This window comes from Peromyscus maniculatus, chromosome 4 (assembly GCF_049852395.1).
Source record: "Peromyscus maniculatus bairdii isolate BWxNUB_F1_BW_parent chromosome 4, HU_Pman_BW_mat_3.1, whole genome shotgun sequence".
NCBI classification, from domain to species: domain Eukaryota; kingdom Metazoa; phylum Chordata; class Mammalia; order Rodentia; family Cricetidae; genus Peromyscus; species Peromyscus maniculatus.
In genome coordinates, this window is record NC_134855.1 from 146887141 (window position 1) to 146909670 (window position 22530).

Below are 22530 nucleotides of genomic sequence, written 5' to 3' on the forward strand. Positions count from 1 at the left end.
GGTACATGATTTGGGAAGAAATATCCTCTCTAGAGAAAATTAAACTGGATATTTTAATGACTCATAAATAAATCACAAAATGGTAAGAAATTTTCTAACTTGTCTACTGATAATAAGAAAAACTAGTGAAGTAGTTTTAAAATATAAATATAGCTTTAAAATCTAGGGAACAATGGCATCAAATCATTTTTTTACAAAGGTAAGCTCTGCATGTTTGATTCAACAGCCTGTTACAACAGATCTATACTTTAGTATTATGAAATGTTATTAAAAGAAAACTCAGGCCGGGCGGTGGTGGCGCACGCCTTTAATCCCAGCACTCGGGAGGCAGAGGCAGGCGGATCTCTGTGAGTTAGAGGCCAGCCTGGACTACCAAGTGAGTTCCAGGAAAAGGCGCAAAGCTACACAGAGAAACCCTGTCTCGAAAAACCAAAAAACCAAAAAAAAAAAAAAAAAAGAAAGAAAAGAAAAAAGAAAAAAAGAAAACTCAATATGCTTGCTTTGTACATCATGATCTAAACAATAACATCCCAAGTGAGGCCTGAATTATAAAAGCATTCTCTTTAACAACTCCAGCAAATACAGTTTCTTACTTTGCTACCCATCCTATTGGCCTCATCTCAAACTGATTCCTATCCATGGGAGCTAAGGATGCCAGCTCCCTAATAAGTGATGCCCTGTTGATCAATCCTTACCTGTTGCTATGCTTAGACTTTTCCCGGTCCTTTTCCTTATCCTTCTTGTGCTCTTTATGCCGGTGTTCTCGATCTTTATGTTTATCTTTGTGTTTGTGAGAATCTGCAACCATAAGAGACAAGTTGGTTACAAGAAATCGTAAGTTATCTTTTGCCTACCTACCTGTAGAAACAGATGTCAAATGGCAAAGTGACCATACATAACAGCACATTCTACTGGTAGGAAGATTTCACAAAGACATCCCATCGCCCTGTCTCAAATCCAGGAACTTACAAATGATAAGGAAGCACTCTACCACTAAACTGCCGCCATGGTTTCATTTACTGCTGAGTGACATCCATTATATGGCTATACTGTAATTTATGACTCACATGCTGGTGGACATTTGCTTCTAAATGAAGTAAAATTGCTAGGTCATTTTTAAAAAGTACTTTTAACTTAAAGTGCTAAATTACATATTCCTAAGTGGTTGTACTATCATACATATCCATGAACAATCATTAGTTTTAAGCTGCTACAAATCATTAGCAACATCTAGAATTATCAGTCTTGGCTTTTTTTGTTTGTTTGTTTCTCTTTAAGTCTTGCTATGCAGCTCTGGCTGGCCTGACTTCTGTATGATCAGGCTGGCCTTAAACTCACCCACCCCTGCCTCCTGAGTGCATCACAATGCCTGGCTAATATAATCGTTACTGTCTTTTTTCCTACTCTAAAAAGGTATGTTGTGGTGGTTTGAATAAAAATGACCCCAATAGACTCATGTGTTTGAATGCTTAGTCATCAGGAATGGCACTATTTGAAAATGTTAGGCAGTGTGGCCTTGTTGGTGTAGGTGTGTCACCAGGGGTGGGATTTGTTCTCTTGACCTATGGATCAGGATGTATAGCTCTAAGCTACACCTCCAGTCTGCCTGCCTGCTGCCATGCTCCCCGACATGATGATGATAGACTAAACCTCTGAAACTGTAAGTAAACCCACAATTATAAGCTTTATTTTATTAGAATTGCCTTGGTCACAGTGTCTCTTCACAGCAATGTAACAGTGACTAAGATATATATACTACCTCATTGTGATTTTTAAAGATTTTATTTTACACATAAGTGTTTTGCCTGCATGTATGTAAATGCTTTATGTGTGTGTGTGTGTTGGGTCCCCATAGAGGCCACAAGAGCATTAGATCCTCTGGAACTGGAGTCCTGGGAGCCAAACCTAGGTCAAAAGCAAGTGCTCTTACCTTCTGAGCCAGCCCCCTCATTGTGGTTTTAGTCCTTGTTTTTCTAATGATTAAGAGATGTTTTAATGAAGATTATCTGTACTTACTGACTATTCACATACTTTGGTTAAATATCTATTGCAATATCATCCAATGTCCTGTTTGTATATATGTCTGTGTGAATCTGTATGCGTCTTACTATTGAGTTGTACAAGTTTTTTTTATTTCTGGGTTGCAAATATTTTGGCCACCATGTATTATAATACTATGATTATATTCTGTTAGTCATTGGCTTGCTATTTTGGATGGATACCCTCCTTCATACATCAGATACTCAACTGTTGGAGATTTAAAGGTGAACTTTCATAATGAGCCTTTTTTTCAAAAAAAAAGATTTATTCTGAATATGTGTATGGGTTTTTGGCTTGTATGTATGTCTATGTGCCATGTCCATGTAATGCATGTCTGTGGAGGCCAGAAAAGAGCATCAGATTCACTGGAACTGGAGTTACAGATGGTTGTGAGCTTCCATATGGGTGGTGGGAACCAAACCCAGGTCCTCTGGAAGACCACTGGCAGCTCTTCACAGCCAAATTATCTCTGCAGCCCCCATAACTAGTCTTAAGAAAAAAGATGTCCTAATTTATTTAATCAATTTTTCTCTTGGCATGAGCTTTGCTTATCAAAATATCAATTGTTCACACCTACCCCCCAGTTCCCTTACAGAGGTTTTCTTTGTTTTGATGTATGTTGATTGTATAAAATAGTGGGTTTCGGCTGGAGAGATGGCTCAGAGGTTAAGAGCAGTGGCTGCTCTTCCAGAGGTCCTGAGTTCAATTCCCAGCAACCACATGTTGGCTCACAACCACCAATAATGAGATCTGGTGCCCTCTTCTGGCCTGCAGGCTTACTGTATACATAATAAATAAATAAATCTTTAAAAAAAATTAAATTAAATTAAAAATTAAAAAGGCAAAGAATGAAAAATAATTTTGTTTGGGATTGGGGCTAAGGATCAATCCAATGCCTTCCTATTGAGTAACATCCCCAGACTTTGGGTTTTTGTTTTTGTTTTAAAGGAGGTCTTGCTATGTAGTTCAAACTGTCTACAGAACTCAAGATCCTCCTGCCTCCGCCTCCCGAGTACTAGGATAACAGACCTTTGCCACCACACAAGGTACCAAAGATAAAGTTAATGGAGAGTATTAACCCAGGGTCAATGTTCTACTCTAGGTTGACAGTTACTTTAATCTGAAAAAGAACAAAAATACATCATACTTAAAGGGGAACTAGCTGAAAGGCAGTGTGTATAAGAAAGGGAAAAGAAAAAAATATTAGCTAGTAGTAACAACCCAGAAGACAGTGACAGCAAAGAGACTAAAAACAACAGAAAAAAACATGCAAGTACACTGAGGAAAATAGAAGCTGAATTCAGTTCTAAGAGCTCTATGTGTAAAGAATGTAGAGGAAGAGCATAGGAAAACTCTCATCTTTAGATCCTAGTAGCTGGAAGAACAAGAGACCCTAGTAAAAAACTGAAAGCTGTGCCCCAAAACTAAGACTTTTATGTGTCTAAAAGAGGCCAAGTATTCAAGGCAATAGTGGGACACCTGACCAAGAAGATGCTGGTCAAAGGAGGAAGCAAGAAGTAGAAAGGCCAGTAAGAGCACACAGAACTCTATCCCGCATGCTGAAAATACATTTGTGGAGAATATACCAGTGGTTTTAAAGATTAAGTATCCTCCTGGAATTTGTCAAAGAATAGCTATTATTAAAATATTTATGAAAACAATTGTGACATTCCAAATATCTATCAAATGCAAAAAGAAGGGCAATAAACTTGACTGACAGCTAAGAAATTAAAGGTGCCAACCACTGTGTACTATATCACCATAAAATCTTACTCACTGTGAATTCAGTCACCCAATGGCTGTTATGCATGCATTCCACTTGAGCTCATGTAGAAGCATGCGCACACACAAACACCAACAACATGCTCCAATTCTTAGCTTTTGAAAACGCTAGATGAAACCAAAGACCCCTAAAGTCATTTAAAAAACAGAATAGTGTGTAACACTGCTTCACTGCAATTTAAATAAAATTACTCCAAAAAGACACATAAGTAAATGAATAAATAGAAGAGACCAGAAATCGCCGGGCGTTGGTGGCGCACGCCTTTAATCCCAGCACTCGGGAGGCAGAGGCAGGCGGATCTCTGTGAGTTCGAGGCCAGCCTGGGCTACCAAGTGAGCTCCAGGAAAGGCGCAAAGCTACACAGAGAAACCCTGTCTCGAAAAACCAAAAAAAAAAAAGAAGAGACCAGAAATCAACATCTTTTGTTATTATTACCTAAAGTATTCCTCCCTGAAATTGAAAAGGCTTTTAAGTAAAGAAACTTCCAGGTCGGTCCTGAGTTCAGTTCTCAGCACTCATTTGGGTGAGCTCACAACTGCCTGTAACTCCAGCTCCGTATTCCAAGGACACAGACATACACACACATAGAAATAAAGCAGAAAGAACCAAACTTCCAAATGATAACAATCTTCCATCTTCTTCCCACTTTAAGAGCAGTTTCTAGCTAGCATTACACAGGATTTGACAATTATTGTGCAAAAAATACTACCAGATTCAGGTTTTGTGAGGGCTAATTTAATTTACATGTATTCTCAAGTCCAAAGTACCCTACTAAAGACTGATCAGACAAGGACTCTGTAATTCAAAGACTTTACAATCTAATTATGCAATTAATATTTGAACCTGAAGAGCCATTACCCAAGGCACACAAGAGAAGGACATTAGAACAGGAGCCGGCAACAGGCAGTCTCTCAACATGTGACCATTTTTTTAAATTAAATTTTTTCATTTATTTTACATAGCCAGTTCCCTTCCCTCCTCGTCTCCTGCCCCCACCCCTCCTACCCACCTCCATCCACTCTTCCTCCATCTCCATTCAGAAAGGGCAGGCTTCCCATGGGAGTCAACAAAGCATAGCACATCAAGTTGAAGCAGGACCAAGCTCCTCCCCCTGCATCAAGGTTGGGCGAAGCAACCCAGCCATGTGGCCATTTTTAATGAAAAGGAAATATACATATCAAAGGTAATAGCTATTATTTACTAAATATGCATTTCCCTTAATTTGACATTTTTGAAAATAAAGTATACCTAATTGGTACATACAATCCTTGTGGCAGTAGAATTCCACAATGTCTATCTAATCAAGTAACTGATGTGTTCACATCCCTCCTCTGACCCACTAGTGGTACAACCTTCAAGGTGTCTCTAGAGTCTAGAGGAGGATGAATGGATGGCAGCAAAGTTAAGAGGGAAAAACTTCCAAAACACAAGTGACAGGTGAAGGGAAGCAATCAGAAGACAGACTTAACACTAAGGACACAACAAAGAGTTAAGAAAAAGAATGAGGAAATTAAGACTATTCTGAAGAATTATAACAGAATTTCTATATTATCAACTTTCATAATTGTATTGATGCTATTAACTGTTTAAATTCTTGCTGCTTTTATTTTTCTACATTTACTTCTTATTTTATGTTTGTAAGCCACTTCTCTCCTTCCACTAGGTGGGTCCCAGGGATTGAATTCAGGTGGAAGAAGCAGTTTGGACTAAATCTTACTAGAAGCTAAGAGGGAATTATAAGAAGCAAGCTCTCTAGGCAGATGGGCCTACCTGCAATAAAAAATAGGCAACAGCAACTAGCCACTATTATCATTGCTGAAACATTCATCCTCTCATGACTGATCAAAATTAAGTAAGATGCACTTCCTGCCAGTGAGGAAATGATGGAGTTGATTCTTGTCAGGAGCATATTTAAAAATAAAGTCTAGGGGGTTGGGGATTTAGCTCAGTGGTAGAGCATTTGCCTAGCAAGCACAAGGCCCTGGGTCAGTCCTCCACTCCAGAAAATAAATAAATAAATAAATAAATAAATAAATAAATAAATAAATAAATAAATGAAAACATGAATATATGAATAAAATATAATGCACTATATGATTCAGAGCCTAGGTTCAAAACCCAGCACTAAAAATTGATTAATTAAATCCCAGTTATTTATGTTTATCTCTCTAAACCCATTTGGTCCCCAAAAGTTTTCTTTTTTTTAAATAGAAATACTCATTTTTCTTGTAGGTCTAGAATCCTAATCCTCTTCTTAGACAAAAAGAAAACATATCTAGAAATTAAGAAACATCTGCATCAAATAAATCTGACACAATTTGGTCTGTTAAAAAAGAAACTCTCACCTGGTGGTGGTGGCGCACACCTTTAATCCCAGCACTCAGGAGGCAGAGGCAGGCGGATCTCTGTGAGCTTGAGGCCAGCCTGGGCTACAGAGTGAGTTCCAAGACAGGTTCCAAAGCTACACAGAGAAACTCTGTCTCAAAAAAACAAAAGAAAAAAAAAAAAAGAAACTCTCTCAAAGTTGACCTAATCTCAAGATGGTAACAGGAGCCAGAGATTTGTAAACCAAGTCCCCTCTAGCCTCATCTGGCCAAATAAATTTTTCTTTTCCATAAGAAAATCAAACACACAAATTATATGAAAAAAAAAAAAAGCCAAACCCACAAAACATTTTGCAAAACCTTAGAATGATAAGATGGGTGAAGGTGAGCACACCTCTAGTACCTTTAGCTACTCAGGAGTTGAAGAAGGCAGACTACTTGAAAACAAAGGTTCCCTGGGTAGTAGTGAGAACCTGCCCTCTCAAAAGAATGAAACAGAATATGAACAATCATAGGCAAACCTTACCACAGAGGTCTGAAGGAGATTAGAGGAAAACAGACTTGCTCCACAATTAAAATAATCAAATTCTTGTTCTGTCATTTAGTGTTTGACCTTGGATGCAAACCATTTAACTTTTACTCAAGAAAGAAGCACAGAAGCTGGCATGCCTTTAATCCCAGCACTGGGAAGGCAGAGGCCAGCCTGGTCTACAGAGTGAGTTCCAGGATAGCCAAAGCTACATAAAGAGAAACTCTTATCTCAACACACCACCACCACCCAAAAGAGAAAGCAGTATAAAATTCTCAGGAGCATCACATCTCTGCATATCTTAAACTTGGTATCTGTGTCCTTGGCCAAAAAAAAGAAAAAAAAAATGCTCCTCCTTGAAATAATAGTCCGGGCTCAGAAAATTTGATATCATTTAATCATCTTCATTATTAGTTTATATAGAACTGAACTGAGCTTAGTCACTGCATACAACTTAACAGTTCTGGTTCTATATGTGCACTTAAAGCAGGAACCAAACCTAGGCACCTTGCCTGTTAAGGCAACACTAAAGAGATATTTTATTATTTTTCCTATACTGAGATCCTAAAAATGACTTAAAAAGAAATAGAATTTTTGGCCTCCTCTAACAATCCTGTACTCAGAAGTCTGAATAATTTCCAGGCTGGTCCAGGGAGATGGTTCAGCAGGTACTAGTGCTAGCCACAAGCAGAGAATCCACAGAGGCAGGCACCTGTACTCGCAACACTCTTATGGTAGGACAGGTAGCAGATATAGGAGAATCACTTCTAGAAGCTGTGAGTCAGCAGCAAACACAACAGACCCCACCTCAAGGTAGAAGAGAACCAACTCCTGAAAGCTGTTCTCATTCCATAAACACTTGATATACACAAAACATACATGCTCTGTGTGTACACAAAATTAATTTTTTGTATTGTTTTTAAATAATTTCTAAGAAAACACCAGTTAAAATCCCACATGCAGTGCATGTTTGTATTATTTTAGCTGCAGTCAGTAGGTGGCCACCTAACAAAGTAGCCAAGCCTATTCCTCTTAGGGACTTTAATGCAGTCAAGCTTAATCCAAGCATAAACATTTACACTTTCTAAGAGAAAACACAGGCTGGGGGTGTGTGGCACAGGCTCCATGGTACTACATTTGTCTAGGAAATCAATTCCACCTTGTGGAGGAGAGATGTTAAAGAAGCAACACACATTAATAATTATAAAACTATTTCACAATCTTCAAGATTTTAAAGTAAGCAAATCAAGGCATGAGAAGAATCCTTTGCTTCCATAAAAACAAAGACTGGAAAGACAGCTTTCTTGTACAAAGAAGGGAACTCTGAGCCATGTTTGAAGCCAGTCTAGTATATATGTGTGTATCTGGTTTATCTGTTAGTTTTTTCTTCTCTCCCCTCTCTCCTTTCCCTGCATACCTCCCCCCCTCCAGGGTCTCTCTACATAGCCCTGGCTGTCTTGGAACTCACTATGTAGTCCAGGCTGGCCTCTGCCTCCCAAGTGCTTAGATTAAAGGCGTGTACCACCAAGCATGGCCTGGAGCCAGACTCTTTATACCAACTTTTCTTGACAGACTTTGAGATATTATTTTACCAACTTTTCTTAAGACTTTGAGATATTATTATATCAGTTATATAACAGCATGATCTCCTTCCTTCAAATACAGTAAGTACTTGAGTCTGGTGTGTAATCAGTGTATAATATCAAAGCTGTCTTCCCCAAGAAGGTACACACAGTACAACTTTTTCAAAGAAAAATCTCTATTCCTCGCTGATAAACAAATAATACAACCAGCTCACAAAAAGGATATTGGAGCCACATGTGATGGCCCTTAAGTGTAATCTCAGTACTCAGGAGGCAGAGATAGGTAGACTGAGAACTGGGAGGCCAGGCTGTGATAATTAACAAGATCTTGTCTCAAAAAAGACAATGGCTCCTGGGCTTGGTGGCATATGCCTTTAATCCCAAAGGCTTAGGACACAAAAACAGGTGGATCCTTGTGAGTTGGAGGCCAGCCTACATGATGTATTCCAGGCCAGCCAGAACTAAAAAGCAAGACCTTGTCTCCAAAACAAATGAATGAATAAATACATAAATAAATGGACTTTAACAGCAGTTCTCAATCTGTGGGCCATAACCCCTTTGGGGCTCAAATAACCCTTTGCATATCAGACATTTACATTACAATTCATAACAATAGCAAATTATAGTTATGAAGTAGCAACAAAATAATTTTATGATCAGAGGGTCACCACAACATGAGGAACTGTATTAAGAGTCTCAGCATTAGGAAGGTTGAGAGAACTACTAGCTTATAATGTAGCTCAGTAGAGCACTTGCCTAACATGAACAAAGCCTTGGGTTTGCCTCTCAGTACCACCAAACAACATAATAGACAATGAAATCATTTGACTGTACACTGATTTAATTAAAAAAGATATTTATCATCTCATTATTATAAAGCTTACTGAGATGACGCCTTGCATCTTCTTCCTCCATAGAATCACATCCCGAAAGCTGGAGTTTACACAAATCAACATTATACTTAATACTTATGCACTTGTATTTTCTAATGCTTTAAAAGACTGTTTTTGTTTAGGGTAGATAATGAACTGGTCTCTGGTCTTAAAGACTGCCATCTGGAAATATGGTCATATATCAGGAATATGTGAATCTCCCCAGGAACTAAGATGCCTGAAAGCCTATTGTCATTAAAAGGAAAGTTCAGCAAAAAAATTCCACCCTCTTTCAACAGTCTCAATTCACACTTTAAGAATGTTGGTTTACTTTTAGTCTAGATCCATTTTAATAACAGCTAATTCAAGTGAATCCATACAAGAGTCCTTATTTTACAATTCTCATTGACAATGTTTTCAAAATTCTAGGACATAATTAACAACTCTTTCAGTGAGAAGACACAGGTAGTTACTTGCTAAAGAAAGGCTCTAAGAGTTCTGGAACTAAAAAGGAGAGAAAAAAAATGGAAGGATTCACTTCTAAAGCAACCATAGGCTGGCTGGAGATGTGGTTCAGCAACACTTGTGTAGCATGTGTGGGTGAAGGCCTGGGTTCAATTCTCTATATAAAATAAATGAACAAATAGAGACATAGCACAAATATACATACATGCAGCATGCATACCTTTAAGAATCCAAGAATTAAGCCAAGGGTGGTGGTGTACACCTTTAATTACAGCAAAGGTGGATGAATACCTGTTACTTTGAGGCAAGGCTGGTATCCAGCTGTTATCCTGGTAGCAAGTTCCAGGATAGTGAGAGCTATGTAGTGAGACCAAAAAAGGTGGAGAGGAGGGGAGTAAGAGAGGTTGCAGGGGGGTGCTAGAGAGATGGCTCAGTGGTTAAGAGCACTGGTTGCTCTTCCAGGAGACTCCAGTTCAATATCTAGCACATACATGGCAGCTCACACCTGTCTAATTCCAGTTCCAGGGCTTCTGACACCCTCACAAAGACATATAAAAAAGAACAGCACAACCCAGTATCAAATTACTTAAGATCCATCACAAACAGAAACTTAGTCTAAAGGGATATTTTTACTACAGCCACTGATATCCTCGGGATGTCATCAGGTTCCCATGTACCTTGCTCTGTTTCACATTTAACTCAAGCTGTGGCATCTAACAGTAGATTAAACTCCTTGCACTACAATTTAGTTACAAATTAAACAACTGTGAGCTAATTAACACCTGAGCCTAAATTTCTAAAGTAGAAGTGAGTAGTGACAACCATGCCTCAGGATTGACAGGTGAAAATGCAGAGCCCTTCAAACATTGCTTGATTAATAATAATTGATTAAATATCAAGCCATTTGTTTCACCTCTAAGCCTTCCCTACCCTAGTCTCCAAAACCCTGATTATAACTGAAGCTAAACCTGTTAAGAACCTGGGTCTATTTCTAGTCTTTGCACAATTTACTCAAGTTGTTAAAGATCTTATCTGTCTACCGTCAGTGGTCTCAGTAGCCAAGGCTACAATACCATTTTGTTTCAGCAGATTAATATTTCTTAATTGTGAGTCCAATTATTTATAAGGTGTAGCCTACACCCAACATGAGCATGCAAGTGAGAAAACAACCCTGCCTGGGATATAGGAAGGAACACAGTTCTAATCTGCTTTTACTAAAAGTTAACATATCCAATACTCTATCATTTATAGTGTAGTGTTTATCAACTATAACTTCATGTGAGTAAACTTGGTATGGATAACACACTAGAAGCTTAGAATTTCAAAAGTTAAAAGCTCACAGTAACCATTTTAAAGTATGCTGATATGGAATAGTATAAATTTAAGCCAACCTATTTTGCCAAATATAAAATAGACATAAACTACTTCATAGTTTCAGGGACACTGAGATAAAAATAAGAACTCATTCTAGCTAGAGGACTTTAAATTTTCTCTTTTGTTTAGCACTAAGGAGGTCAAGTGAAATTCAGGACCTGCCTGAATTCCTAAGTGATACATTCTCTTAGCACATCACCATCTAGGATAAAACAATGTAAACATATAGATGAGAAATTCATTCAGACTTCTAACACAATAAATTCTCATTGGTCTTCAATTTCTTGCAAAGTCACAAGAGCCCCAACCACCCCCTATTCTAAGCAAAATATACACTTTATCTCTTGGGTTGTATCTACATTTTATTTATAGAGTTGTGCTAATTAATGACAGCAATCAGTCACACGTGACTAATTTAATTCAATAAGATGGGGGGGGGCAGTACTACCTTGCATGTTGGTGTCTTGCAACTGCAACATTGTAGCTATTCCTGGGTATCTGCTGTACCAGCTACCAGCTGCCATGAGCCGGTCTGGTAAGCTACACCAGCCAAATTCTGAGCATGAACTATGAGCGGCTGCATGCCAATGGAAGCCAGGTGTCCAGGCACAGATGGAGTTTTTACAGCAGGCCAGCCTCCCATGCTCTGACATGACACCCTATTCAGGATAAATATATGTACCACAATACAAAACAGCAGGTACAGCTGCTGCACTTCATCTCTGCCACCAAAGATGCCTTTGTGTACCAAGGGAACACAACTGTGGAGCCTGGCAGTGTCATGGCCCTGAGGACTCCGATTCTATTGGATGACCATGATGTTCTAAGGAGTCCTCAATAAAGCACAGTACCACCTACGAGGATGGACAGCGAAATGCAGAATGCAGACGCATTTTTTTAGGTGACACAGATATCCCACTTGACAACTGAGGTTAGATAACATGTGACAGAAGGTGACAGAGCTCAAGAAAATAGCTTACACTGGGGAAACAGAGAATCTGACTAATGACAAGGGACTGAAGAGACCTATGGTAGCAGACAGACTGATGTATGGTGAGAAGTAAGAAATCCCCTTAGGAAAACCACCCCTCACATCACTGTGACAAACTAGGACCCTAAGGAAGTGTCTCTCATCTCAGCTGATCAGCTAAAGACCCCTCAAGAATACCTACCATATGGTTCTAAGGGGCATAGCCTACTGTAACAGATTTTTCTTTGGGCTGCAAGCTCACAAAAAAAAAGACAGAGATTTATTATTATGAAAGCTTGGCCTATAGCTTAGGTTTGTCCCACTAGTTCTTATAACTTAAACTAACCCATTTGTATTAATCTACCTTTTGTCTCGTGGCTTTTTACCTCTTCCATCTTGCACATCCTGTTTCCTCTCTGTGTCCTCTGGCCATCTCTCTCACGCTGAGATTTATCTCCTCTTTCTCTCTCTCAGCCCAGAAGTTCCACCTAACCTCTTCCTGCCTAGCTATTGGCCATTCAGCTCTTTATTAAAACAATCAGAAGGTGCCCTGGCAAAGACACATCTTCACAGTGTACAAAAAGATTATTTCAGCCGGGCGGTGGTGGCGCACGCCTTTAATCCCAGCACTTGGGAGGCAGAGCCAGGCGGATCTCTGTGAGTTCGAGGCCAGCCTGGACCACCAAGTGAGTCCCAGGAAAGGCGCAAAGCTACACAGAGAAACCCTGTCTTGAAAAACCAAAAAAAAAAAAAAAAAAAGATTATTTCAGAACACCATACCCTCAGGGGGGTAAAAATTTGGGGGTGTACTTCTTTCCCTATTAAAAGTCTGATATGACAAACAACTACCACACTGGAGAGCAGAGAGGATTTTGCTAATCTAGAAACTTAGGATCAAAATATTCTGTGTGACCTCTTCCGTACAGTAGCAATTGAGAATTCCTTGTCCTGACTCCCTACCTAGCATTCTGACCTACCTGTTGAAGCTGAAGCATTTTCCTGCATGGCATGCTCTACACAATGGGTCATCACAAAGTAGACTACTTCTGCACAATGTCGCTGGAAAGTCAAAGCCTAAGTCTGCAGAGGATATTCAACTGAAATATTAGTCGACTTCAGGAACAAGGCAAGTGAGTTCCATTTTTACTAACTCATCTTTCTCTTTTAAGAATAATATTTAAAGTTAAAATGTTTTACTCTTGTCGGATGGTGGTGGCGCACACCTTTAATCCCAGTACTCAAGAGGCAGAGGCAGGTGGATCTCTGTGAGTTCGAGGCTCCAAAGCTACACAGAGAAACTCTATCTTGAAAAACAAAAAAACAAACAAACATAATAATAAAATAAAATGTTTTACTCTTGCCTCCATGTAAGTCTCTGTAGTATGACTCATTTTCACAAGGACATCCCTGCACTACAAATGCAAAAAAAAAAAAAAGGAGTTTCCTAGGAGATAGACTTGTCTAATGTGAACTTGCACCTTCTCAGGCCAGCCAATTTAGGGTAAGCCCATTCCTGCAGGCTTGTCCTCTTTTCACTTCCATTGACTGAGTTCTTAATACGTGGGGGTAATAGAGATAACTTCCAATCTGCCTATACTACACAGGGGTCTTCAGCTCAGTCTAAACTGCCTTTGATTCCAACAGTCAAGGGCTTCAAATGGCCCCAAATTCAGTTTGTCTGGCCAGAAAGGTATCAGAGTGTTAATGTGTTTCTTCATTTACCCCATTGCTGTATCCACCAAGAGACCTTTCTTTGAGGTATTATGAATGACTGTGGAAACATTCAGGCCATTCTCTGGACCACTAGTGAGTTGTAACTCAAGAAATCAGAGAGCCCCTTCCTCATTAGGAATTATTCAATATCACAATCTTAAGAAAGCACGAACACTGCACAAGTAATGAGCCCCAGTCATGGAACTAAGTTACTACAAAACTAGCTTTAGGCTTTGTACAAATGCCAGAACTATAGAACTTAACAAGAAGATTATATGATGATCAGTCAACTTATCTTATTCTTGTCAACAATTTGATATGGGGGGTATATTAGTACCAGGCCTAGTTGTTTACTTCTTGGGTTTTTGTTTTTTGTTTGTTTGTTTTTGTTTTTTTTGAGACAGGTTTTGCTATGTGGCCCAGGTTGGTTCAAAGTGGCAATCCTCCTGATTCTATACCCCAAACGCTGGAGCTATAAACATTAGTATTATTTTATACAACTTTGAACTTATAGATAAAAAAGTTGTGACATGCTGAAGGCTATCTAGCTAAGAAGTGTTGACCTAAGACTATCTGAAGTCCAGAGTCTCTCTTTGACTGATATGGACTATGAACATCTTTCATTCTTCCTAAAAGTATGAGGTTAAACAAAATTGAACTACAAATCTTGTTCTATTCCACTGGCTCTGCAACTTCAGTATGTATCATATCACCTAGAATTCTGCTTAAAAACTCAGACTGGAATGCTGTAGGTCTAGGCAAGGTCCATGATGAAATTCTATTTCCAACAAGTTCTTAGACAATGCTAATGCTGCTGATCAGGCAGAAAACCATACTCCAAGAACTATCACTGTTCTTCTAGTCATGTTCTTCACTTAAATCAACAACATTACTAGCTGAAGACCCCAACTAATTTAATGACCTCTAGAGACTGGATCTTCAGTATTGTACTCTTTACCTAAAGCCCTTCCCTAAACTATCATAGGGCTAGAGAGATGGCTCATCAGCAACAGCATTTGCTGCTATCCCAGAGGACCCAAGTTTGGTTCCCAGCATCCACCTTCAGTAACATCAGCTCTAAGGGATCCCACACCCTCCTGCTTCAGAGGGCACTGCACACACATGGCATAGACAGACAGACAGACAGAAACGGGAAGTAAAAATACTATTTTTTTTTAAATAAAACAAGCTCTAGTTCTCTGAGCTCTAGTCAATCACCCCATCCAAAAAGATGACCTCAAGATTAAATGGCTTATTAAATATAGAAACAGAAAGACCAAGATTCTGATAAGACACAGTAAAGGCAGTCAATTATCTCTAATATTTAGGTTAATCATCAATGTAAAATGATTTCCTTTTTTTTTTTTTTTTTTAAGCAGGGCCTCATAAAGCCCAGGTTTGCCTCAAACTATGTAGCCAAGTATGGCTTTTAACGCCTGATTTTTCTTCCTCCGTCTTCATGTATTGGCCATTATATGCACACACCACAACTGGTACAGCTGTTTACTTAAACTAGAATGAAGAGTTGGCATTAAGCTTTTATAAATGTACATTGAAAACCAATGTTCTGGTCTTTTAAAAAAAAAAAATCCCTTGGACTATAGGCAACTAATAACCACTGAAAGAGGGAGAAGTAGTTTCTCTCAGAAATGAGACTCATCCTCCCCCCCCCCCCCCCCCCCCCCCGGCCCGGCCCGGCCCCCGCCCCCGCCCCCGCCCCACTGGTTATCTTTCACAAAGCGATCCACTCTGAAATCATATACACATATGCACACACCCTTGTGTAAGCCTTGTAGCTTGACTAACAGAGTATCTGAAGCAAAATACACATCTAGCCAATTAAGATTGTGAGGGCCTAACAGAAACCTCCATTTCTCTTTATGGGCCACCAGCATGAATGAGGACCATGCAGGATTCTCGAAGATACACTAACACAGATTTTCAGTATGGTATAATACAGAATCAACTTCCAGGAGTAGGACTAGGACCATGTATCTCTACCAAGCACTCCTATCTTACAAGACTGAAGATAAAATATCAGACCTACAATTCGTAGGTGAAGACTAAAACTGGGACTGGAATAAAGCTCTACTAATTAGTTCAAAGATTTAGCTGTTGAGCAAATGCTCAAGAACTCAAATTTGAGTTCCCTTAAAAAATCTCTGCATCTATACTCAGCAGTGGGTAAAAGCCTATTTACCTTATGCATTAGAAAAAGACTGATGCAAGAAAAAGTGGCATAAGCTTTAAATAAAACTACTGTACATTTTCCTACACAGAGGTCAATACAACCATACAGCATTAAGATTCATCTTCCTAGTTTTTCCCATATACTTTAAGAAACATTTTTCCATGACAAAACCTTCTGAAGGCTTTAAAGATTTCTTAAAATTAGAACCATTCTATAATCTCCAGTTACTATAACCTACCTTCAATTGAATATTAATTTTGCAGTCTGAGCCTATTGTGATAGTCTTCCTGATCAATGATCTCTAAGATCTATTAGGTTTAATCTAATGGACAATAGTGAAGCACTCCTAAATGACTTTTATTTCCTTTGAGTAGTATTTTAAAAATAACAAATTCAAGACAATTCAATATTCAGCATTAACTAGACTTATGAGCCACTGTGGACATTTCTAGACTATGTAATTTTTTTCCCACTATCTCACAAATGCCTATCTTCTTATACATCTATTAACATGTACTTTGCTACCAAATTCTTTAATATAAGCTTTAATTTAGGGGTTGTTTTTTGTTTTTGCAGTTCTGGAGACAAAACCCAGAAGCTTGCACATACTAGCTAGTCAAGTGCTCTACACTGAGCTACATTAACAGCCATTTTATAGACAGAAGCAACTCTGGAATGAAGATGACAAAACTAGACAATAGTGTGCAGGGAGCAAAGTGGCAGGGTGGGTGAAATGGCTATGGCATATAGCACAGGAGCACCTTCTGAAGGACAGGGTCTCTGTTTCTCTCCGAAGTCTATGAACAGCTAAAGGGAGTGAATGAAGAGAGCCTCTACATTGGGCCTTGAGGCTTTCTGTATTTCCATAGACTGGAATCAGAGAAATGAAATCTGGCAGAGTGAGAAAGCAACAGCCGCCACCACCACCATGTGGTATTCTGAGCCATCAGGATTAAGCCCTTATATCTGAGGAATGTGGCCATGTCTCTGAGCACAGAGGCATTCTGACTAAAGACCACAGGAGACTGGCAAGAGGTAGAGTTTGCATGTAGAGCTGTCCTCATCCTTGTAGGTGAACGTGGCTTAGAAGACATTGCCGTGCTTGTCAGTGAAACTGGTCTGGAAGTAGTATATGTGTTTGGGCACCCCTACAGTGCAATTAGAGACCTTATCTCCAGGGTCAGGCTGAACTCATACTGGATCAGCAAACTTATACTCTTCTTTTAACAACAGACCAGACAAAGGTTTTGTAAGAACCAAGCATACCACCAAGACTGCCAGCAGGACAGCAATGCTGATAGCTTGATTCATGGTGCCAAGAGCTCTGTCCTGGATTCTGGGCTTTGGGCTGTGGTGGCTGTAGCCTTGTTTAAAAGCACCACTGCCTCCTTCCTTTCTTTCTTTCGTTTATTTTTTTTTTTAAGAGAGAGTTTCTCTGTGTAGCTTTAGAGCCTTTCCTGGAACTCACTCTGTAGCCCAGGCTGGTGTTTGGAAGCACCACTGCCTTTCTTATTTATTTATTTATTTATTTATTTATTTATTTGTTTGTTTGTTTGTTTGTTTGTTGTGGGTTTTTTTGGATATGAAGTATTTTAATGGTTAAAATGTCACCTCTCTTTTAATGACTATTTTAACATGATCCCAATCAAAATACCAACTTATTTTCCCTTTATATTTGACAAGATTATTAAATTTTTTTTAGAATGAGGGGGGAAATACTCAAATATTTTGGTTTGGGTTGTTTGTTTTTTGAGACAGGGTTTCTCTGTGCAGCACTGACTGTCCTAGAACTCACTCTGTAGACCAAGTTGGCCTCGAACTCACAGAGATTCGCCTGCCTCTGCCTCCCAAGTGCTGGGATTAAAGGTATGCGACATCACCGCCTGGCTTCATTTTTATTTTCAGGCAAGGTTTCACTAAATTGCTGAGGCTAGCATGGAACTCACTTGATGATCCTCTTGCCTCAAATTCTGAGAAGCTCAAATACAGGCCTGAGCTTGCTTAGTTAAGATATTCTTATTTTCCCAAATCAATATTTCACAGGAGGCTGAGTTGGCAACTTTAAGTAAGACATTGAATAAAGATTAAAATAATTCTCAGATGTTTTCAGTCTTTGAATTTAAAAATGTTTTGGGGAAGAAATGGCCTTTGAAAAAACATACTGATAAAGCATGTTAACTTTCACAGTTTAAAAGCAAAACAAAACAAAACCAAAACAATTAATCTGACCTTTCATTTATTAAATGTATCCAAAATCTAGGCATCTTTAATTGAAAACCCACAGTTCTAGTAAAAGGCTGGGAAATTAGTCACATCTATAGATGATCTTCATTTTTAAGCCTGTCTTCTCAATTGCTCTAAGAAATTAATTAGGCCTTAAACTTATTCTTAGACAAGTGTGTGTGTGGGGGGGGGGGGGGGGGGAGCTGGAGAGATGGATCAGTTGTTAAAAGCAGACTACTTTTACAGAGGAAAGGACCTAAATTTGAGTCCTGGCACCCGCCATCAGGTGGCTCACCAGCTCAGGGGAGAACCCAATGCTTCTGACTTCCATGACATCTGTGCACACACAGATATATATATATAAAATCAAAAAATAAAAATAAAATATGTTTTAAAAGGAAGAAAGAAAAGTAGGAACATAGTATATACTTAGGTACTATTTAGTTCAAACATAGATATGGAAACCCTTTTATTTTACAGTGAGTGACTCCTTTTACAATGGGAAGGTGAGTACAGAACAGGAAGTTCAATTAAGACAAGAAAAAGACATAACCAACTCTAGTTATAAGCCACAAATTTATTGTGTAACTGTCAGGAAGATTTAAAACATTAACAGAAAATACCAGTGAAGGATAATCCCAATACCAGCACTACTACAAATCTAACATAGATAAAGATCTACTGGGGCAATAAAGATCTACTGAGGCATGGTGGCACATACCTTTAACACCACACTGAGAAGGAAGAGGCAGCCTGGTCTATATAGTGAGACTATCTCAAAACCAAAAAAGAAAATAAAGATCCATTTTAAAATACATGCAATCTTACTGAAGTTTAAATATTACAAAGTGGAGAGAGAAGAACCTTCACATTCTTATATAATCCATAATAGTTTATGAAACAGAAAATGTTTAGCTGAGAAAAACCGGGGACAGGACAAGTTTCAGAGTGAGAACAAGGACTTACCTAGATTTTTTCTGAATTCTCCAATTTCTTTTTATGGTAGCTCCCTCTTCACCACCAACCCTCCAATACCAATCTGGTTCCAGCCTTAATACCAAAGAATCTCTTAGATATCTAATAGTCCAGGTGCATGGGTCCAGGCTATCTCTACCAGCAGATAGTAAAGGACGTAATAGGAAGCTTACTGACCACAACCTGAGTTTTGGAATCTGCACCAAGGCAATATGCTATCAAAATGGGGAGGTGAGAATGGAAAAAGTATAAAAAGTTTTCTTTCTGACCTCCAGTTCTCCACAAACCTACATAATCTCTACTACTCCCACTCAGTTCAGATTTAATAAAGTGTTTTGGTAAGAACTCTTAACTAGTCCCCCTCCTTCCACTTCTACTTCTGTTACTAATCAAGAGCTCAACTACCAACTACAAAGAAAAATAGGAGATACCATAAAGAGATGGGTAAACTTAGTTTTTGTTTGTTTGTTTGTTTGTTTGTTTGTTTTGAAACAGGCTTTCTCAGTGTAGCCCTGGCTGTCCTGGAACTTGATCTGTAGACCAGGCTGGCCTCGAACTTGGAGATCTGCCTGCCTCTGCCTCCCAAGTGCTGGGATTAAAAGTGTGTGCTACCACCACCTGGCTAAATTAAGGGGTCTTAATCAATTGATAAAACCTGCCAGACCAGTCTCCTGCCAATCAGTAACATGTCTATAAAAGGTTATCACTGAGCATTCAGAAATGGTAGCAAGGTTAAAACATGAACTTTTATTAAGTCTCAAAAAGATGGATTAGTCTACTGTAGTTCAAGTGTGGTGGAACACTGAGGAAACAAGAGGATCTTAGTTCAAGGCCAGCCTGGACTACACATTGAATAAGGCTATGTCTCAAAACAAAACACCTCAACACCTAGAAACAAGAAAACTGGGTAGCACAACAGAAACAATATAAAGAATATTGGGACCAAGGTTTGGCTAGTTCTTACTCTTAAATAGGAAACCTAGCTGGGATTGGTGGTGCACACCTTTAATATCAGTACTTGGGAGGCAGAGGCAGAGGCAGGTGAATCTCTCTGAGTTTGAGGCCAGCCTGATCTACATAGTGAGTTCCAGAGCAACCAGGGCTATGTAGAGAGACACTATCTCCAGACAGACTGACTGACTGACAGACAGACGACCTGGGGCCTGTGAGATGGCTCAGCAGGTAAAGACCTGTTCAGCCAAGCCTCACAACCTGAGCCCACATGATGGAAGAAAAGAACTAACTCTGGCCAAGTGTCCTCTGTCTAGATGTCACAGTGTGGCTGTGAGCTGTACACACACACACACACACACACACACACACACACACACACACACACACACACAAAGCAAATAAATATTACAAAGAAAAAACTAGGAAGCTGTTAGAATTCCAAAAGTGTGCCTTAAGTTTGTTCTATCTATATAGCAAAGTGGGTAACACTGCTTTAATACCATTCTTTATATTTGTCTAGATGAATCTCTGGTCACTTCAATCCACAGAAATAAGCAAAAAAATGTTGATTTAAAACAGGAGGGGTTCATAACAACAACAACAAAATTAAAATAAAATGGGGATTAGTATTTTGGTAGAGATGCATATAAAAAATACTATGTTTCAGAAAATCTCAAGGATGATACATAGAGGTGAAGATGGTAGGAAAGTGAATGTAACTAAAAACAAGATAACAAATTAAAGATAAGTTCCTACCAAAAAGAAATAAAAATTAAAGTTGCTTCTTTACCAAAATTTTGAGATGTTACGCGTAACATACAGTTAACACACATTTTGATATGGGTAGTCTAAGTCAATGGTATTATAAATCTGTATGTACCCCAGAAGTATTATTTGTATTTAAGATATTTCTTAAACATATGCAACAGATATATTAAATAATACCTACTTGTATTTCAGCAAACTATGAGACATTTCCTTTAAGACTACCAAAATAATACATATATATATATATGGGTTTCTGCCTTATTTTTTCCTTCCCCAGGAGACAGGGTTCCTCTGTGTAACAGCTCTGGCTATCCTGGAACTTACTCTGTAGCCCAGGCTGGCCTTGAATTCAGTGATCGCCTGTCTCTGCCTCCTGAATGCTGGGTCTAAAGATGTGTGCCACTACCACCCAGCACATGGGTTTCTGCTTTAAACATTTTCTTTCCTAATCAAGCCTTGGCCACTGTACTGCCCTCCACCCTTCTTCACTCCCTTCGAAAGTGCCCAGGCCCACACTATCAGCACTGCACACTGCCAGCACCTAGATAGCCAAGCGAAAGAGTGGAGTATGAAAAAAAAAGCTAATTCTTCCAAACTGATAGCTTCAGTTTTAGAGTCCCTGTTTCAGGTATTGGTCTGAAGCCACAGAAATAGAAAGGTGCTTCTCAAACTTCAGATTTACAAAGAATGAAAATAGAGATGGACCTCCCCTGCCCCCACTCCCCTTACTAAGAAATCTTCCCTTAAACACAATTCTCCATTGACTACGTCTCGAAGTTTTATCCTAAATTCAACATTTTAAGTGACTTCTCAATTGTTTGCACAAATGCCTTTATTTTGCAAAGTTAGTAGATTAAAAGTAATCAATGTATAATCAGATAATTTAAACCACAGAACACTGATTTTCACTCAAGGACTCCCACTTTTAAATGCCAAATATGTTTTTACCATTCCTTCAAGTTGTTTTGTTTTGTTTAGAAAACAACAACAAAAACAGAAACCACCTCTGGGTTTGACACTAAATACTTACTGCCAGCATTTGCAGTCAAGGTAAATTACACCTACATGCAAAGTAATTACACTTGGAATTAATTTCAAAGTGAACCTAGAACCTTTAAATTAAGAGTCCAACATAGTTTCATAGGAGAAAGATGCAATCCCTCACACAACACACTTCTGGGGAAATGATTGAGTTTGAAGAAAGTCAGTTTTACTTTGCATCTAATAAATGACAATAGTTATTGAAAACTGTAATATACATTATGCACTCATGCCCAACCTGTAACAATAAGATTTCAGAATAATGTGGTCTCCTAAAATGACACACATTCAGAAAGAACAACAAAATCATTTCCCATACCACAATCAACAGAAGACAACTGTTGCTGTAATTAATATACAGCTTTTCTAATATATTTAAAGATTGAAATAGCAGACTTTTAAAAAACTTTTTCATGCCACACACAACAAAAACAAAAAATCTTACAGCCTATTTTGGCATATAAACCTTAAAACAGGTAAATTATAAAAATCCCTGCCACTCACACAAATAGCTATTACTTCACTATACCCAGAATAAATCAGTATCTCTCAAACTTTCAAAATCCATGATTTTTATGCTGGCAGGAGACTTGACTTTCTCACCCCTGTAAAATTTGGAGAACATTGGGTTATTTTCCATTTTATACTATCTGCTTACCAAAGAAAAGTAGAAGTTAGAGGGTTAGAAATATTTCCCAGTTTGTGTCTTCTAAACCATACGGTTT

The 22530-nt window shown here is 38.7% G+C and overlaps 1 protein-coding gene across 2 annotated transcripts in view; it reads right to left on the minus strand.

Annotated features, from left to right (window-relative positions):
- The window catches only part of Top1 (DNA topoisomerase I), a 90525-nt gene that overhangs the window by 63755 nt on the left and 4240 nt on the right, over positions 1 to 22530 (minus strand). For both annotated transcript variants that reach the window (XM_076571243.1, XM_076571244.1), the window contains exon 3: positions 696 to 798. In XM_076571243.1, the coding sequence (XP_076427358.1) occupies positions 696 to 798 (103 nt within the window). The remainder of the gene's footprint in view (positions 1 to 695; positions 799 to 22530) is intronic.